Raw genomic sequence first — 4457 nt, forward strand, 5'->3', positions numbered from 1 at the left:
AGGTGCGTTCCACTGCGTTTGCATGCGTTCCGGAGCAGGTAAAATAGGGCTTGCTGCAGTTTTTTTACATCTGGAACTGAACACTGCGGTGTTAACTAGAGCCCAAAATACCATTGGGATACATTGGACGCAGTTTTGCTCCGTTCTGTAACTGCTCTGCTCCTGGAACGCGCTTGGTGTGAACAAGGCCTAAGACTTAAAAGACTTTTCCACTTTTACCCGGATCCATCTTCCCATTTGCGTGTATATGACAACAAAGAAAGCCAGAGATGAAGCGGATTTTGCTGCAGTGAAAATATTTATTCATTCAGCTGTTTACATGAATATTCTGTTACAAGGTCGGTAAAAGTCCTCGATCTACAGCCGCGATAATACAAAAAATGACAGCCGGGAATGTGACGTTTACACGAGGATATAGACATACAGACTTTGGCCACGTAACCACAACTGGCTAACAACAGACTACAAACATTGATAGATTCCTAATTATCTCGCAATATATTAATTCTATTTATTATTTCTTATAAACTTTATGAAAATCAAGTGCAAAGGAGACTTTTTTTTTTTTCCTTTATAAAGTCGACACAAAATATCTAAACAGACGATAAAAAAAAGCGCAAGTGTTGCCTATGGCAACCAATCAGGTGATTGCGCCCAATTTCTCAGATGCATCTTTAAAAAATAAACAAGTTGGATTCTGATTGGCTGCTCCAGGTTTATTGCACTATTTCTACTGTGACTGGGCGGAGTGTACAGAAAGACAATGGAGTGTGTGCAAAGGCCCCGCTTGTATCTGCAGAGCAAGAGCATAGTGCCAATCTAGCAACCAGGGGACTACATCTCCCAGCATGCTCTGTGAATGGGTTCCTTAAAAGGGGTCAGCCTCACCTAAAATTAAAAACGACGAGTTGAATCACTTGCTGTCTTATTGTATCCCTCTGATACTCCAGGGATGAAACTTTGCCACATTTCCAGGTTTTGTCCGCTACTACAAAGTCTCCTTCCTCCTGCTGCATCTTCTCTAATGGAGAATCAAGCAGAGGGGGAGAAAATGCAGCAGATGGGTGGAATTTGCATCTCGTGTGCAAAGATCTTAATGTTCCCAAGAGATAGCCGGTGACTCAACCTGCCAGCTTCCGCACAAACCTTAAAGCCCCGTTCACACCTGAGCGTTTTACCGCGCGTTCCTACGCTCGGTAAAACGCGCAACAGGTGAAAACCCATGTTTGCCTATGGGCATTGTTCTCACCTGCGCGTTTTACCGCCCGTTCGATCACGTGGTAAAACGCTTTACGCCCCAAAGAAGTACATGAGCTTCTTTGGGGCGTATTAACGCCCGTATCCCGCTGTTATCAGCCGGATACCCCCTCGGAAACTCGGTGAACTCAGTGTAAAGCCGCTTTGCGTTTGCCATTTTATTTTTTACCGTAGGCTTCCCTCCTGTGCAAATCAAGGAAAAGAAACCCGCACAGAAGGCAGAGCTCCAGCTTGCAATAGACAGAGGGGAATTTATCAAAACTGGAACAGAATCTGGAGCAGTTGCCCATGGCAACCAATCAGCTTCTATCTTTCATTTTCAAAGCTTAACTGAACAAACTAAAGAGAGAAGCTGATTGGTTGCCATGTGCAACAGCTCCAGATTCGGTCTGCTCCAGTATTGATAAATTCCCCCACGGTCGGTATTACTGGTGACCTACAAAGAGGGGAATTTATCAAAACTGGAGCAACCAATCAGCTTCTCTCTTTCATTTTCAAATCTTAACTGAACAAACTGAAGACAGAAGCTGATTGGCTGCCATACAAAGCTGTTCCAGTTTGGATACATTCCCCTCAATGTATTTAACCAGCACTGTGGGAATGACCTGTATAAATGATATACAATTGTATATACAATGATATACAACCGAGGCCTGAACCGCAATGTCATCTGAAAATGGGACAAACCAGCTTTCGGACTTGAGTAATAAGGAGGCGCAAAGTACTGTAACCCATAGCAACTGACAGAACAATGGGAGCTGGCTGCTGATTGGTTAATAGAGGTTGCTGCACAGGTGCATAGTAGAGGATGCAATGTAATAATCAATATCTTCCTTGTCGAGACCTACAGCAGGACAGAATTACAGGACTGACGGAGTGCAAAAGAACAATGGTGGATGGTAACCCACGGCAGCAAGACACCAGCGCTATAATAAAAGAATCCGTATACGGTTGCTGGGAGTTACTATGGGGTGTTTCTCCACTTGCTGAAGCCCATGGAGAGAGAAGAAGACGGGTCCTCACAAAGTGAGGTGCCCGAGTGACTGTACGGAGGATGCCGGAAGACAATTCCTGGAGGAACCATTCAGCTTTAAAATGTGGTGTAGAAAATGACTGAAGGAGGAAGGTGGGGCAACCGTTCAATATGCACATGGACTTCTAGAAAGAACTGTCCATATAAACCAGCACAGGAAGGGGACCATCACAAAGACATTCCACAGGATGCCATGGGGCAGTTGAATCTAAAGCCATCTTTATAGATAGTTTCCTATAATCGCAGAGATAGATCCCATTCGGATCGCTATTGCTTCGTGTCCCCGCTGGGGAGATCTATATATTTGTTCTGGTCACTAATGTTATGTGGGAAATTCAAAATGTCACTGGAATAGGAGATAAGGACACCTTCCAATGGGGACATCATTCCCTTTGGAGAGATCTCCTCCCACGTCCTGTTGTGTTTTTAATACAGGAAACGTAAGGAAATATCTCTAATGGGAGACAGAGAGCCACATATAGGAAATCCAGAATGTCCCTGGAATAGGAGATGAGAGGAAACCTTCCAAAGGGGACATCATTCCCTCTGAAGAGATCCCCGCCTACTTCCTGTTGTGTTTCAAATACAGGAAGTGTAAGTTAATCTCCCTAATGGGGCACAGACGGCCACATATGGAAAATCCAAAATGTCCTATAATAGGAGATGAGAGGACACCTTCCAAAGGGGACATCATTCCCTCTGGAGAGATCCCCTCTCGTGTCCTGTTGTGTTTCAAATACAGGAAGTGTAGGATAATCTCCCTAATAGGACACAGACAGCCACATAATGCTGACAGGGATCTATCCAGAAGTAAAAACAATAAGTAGGCTTTGGATATACTTTAAAGTGAGCTCGTCCAGAGGACAAGGCATGGTAAGCTTAGCAGCATGCATCAACCTTGCCCTTGTCCCGGACCAGTGCATGTAGCCACCCCTCTGGTTTAATTAAAGCCGGCCAATTACAGGAACACTTCTTCTGCAAGATCAACAAAGGCTACCAACATCTTTAGTATAGGGGCCACCTGGCCTGACATAACATGAATGGGCTGCTTAGGTGGGTCCCTACACTGCAAGGCTTTGGGAAAGTCTATTGATCCGACACTGAAATCTGAAAGGCATCGGGACTATATAAGCGTCATTCCACATGCCTGTGTACTGCACAAAATGCCAGCGAACCAAATACCTGAATTATTAAAGAAGAACTCCAGGAACAAATCTGATTAACCCTTGCTAACCCTTCTCTCAACAGTGAGAAGGAAACCCATTGTGTCCGCTACAATCAAGCCGCTCCAGAAAACGCACTCACACACAGATCTCAGGCATCTTAGAGACAACCCCAGAGTGAGATCTTCTCATCCAATTATCTTTCAGCAGACGCACAATATGTTAATTAATATAATTAACAGAAGTCCACGGTGGGCAGCAAGAAAAGCTGCGACCTTTCCGATTTGGGATCAGAAATATGAGAGGAGATCGTGGTGGTGATCCAGTGATTGAAGAGCAGTGCATAGAGGGTCCAAGTCAGTCTTGGTATTAAAAAGGGACAAGTTTTTTCCCCAAGATCCTTTGCAGCACGGGCACAAAGATGGCCAGGCCTCAGTCTCTGTATGAGGAGGATCCTGAGTAGAAGCTGGAGGAGGGCAGTGACGATACTAGAAACGTCCTCAATCTCTAGAAGTATAGGGCCGGCTCACTGCGGAAATCTGAGTGGGAGTCACCGTAGTCGGGGGTGAGCTGTGAAAGAGAACAGAATACAGAAAAGGTTACACAATCTTTCTTACAACCTGCTGGAAGAGCAGACATGAGCCCTTTTAAAGGGAATATGGCAGAAAAAACTAATAGGAGGTACACGGTGACAATACCTAACCATGCAAACCCATCAATGTGCCCAAACTAGTTGTATTACCTTCAATTCAATTGCTCCCTCCTCATGTATCACTGGCCCCTCCCTTTTAGATTGTAAGCCCTCAGGGGCAGGACCCTCCTTACCATCTTGTCTTGAATTGTATTGTGATTGTAATGTCTGCCCTATATTGTAAAGCGCTGCGCAAACTGTTATATATATATGTGTGTGTATGTATGTATGTATGTATGTATGTATGTATGTATGTACGTGTATGTATGTACGTGTATATATGTACGTGTATATATATATATATATATATATA

General features: G+C 44.3%; 1 protein-coding gene across 1 annotated transcript in view; it reads right to left on the minus strand.

Moving 5' to 3' along the window:
* Positions 1–3620: 3620 nt before the first annotated feature.
* The window catches only part of TPRN (taperin), a 59655-nt gene continuing 58818 nt past the window's right edge, over positions 3621–4457 (minus strand). The window contains exon 4 of the mRNA XM_018567281.1: positions 3621–4023. Coding sequence (XP_018422783.1) covers positions 3961–4023 — 63 coding nt within the window. The 3' untranslated portion in view covers positions 3621–3960. The remainder of the gene's footprint in view (positions 4024–4457) is intronic.

The sequence above is a fragment of the Nanorana parkeri genome, unplaced genomic scaffold (genome assembly GCF_000935625.1).
Source record: "Nanorana parkeri isolate BGI_ZX_2015 unplaced genomic scaffold, ASM93562v1 scaffold1026, whole genome shotgun sequence".
Taxonomy (NCBI): domain Eukaryota; kingdom Metazoa; phylum Chordata; class Amphibia; order Anura; family Dicroglossidae; genus Nanorana; species Nanorana parkeri.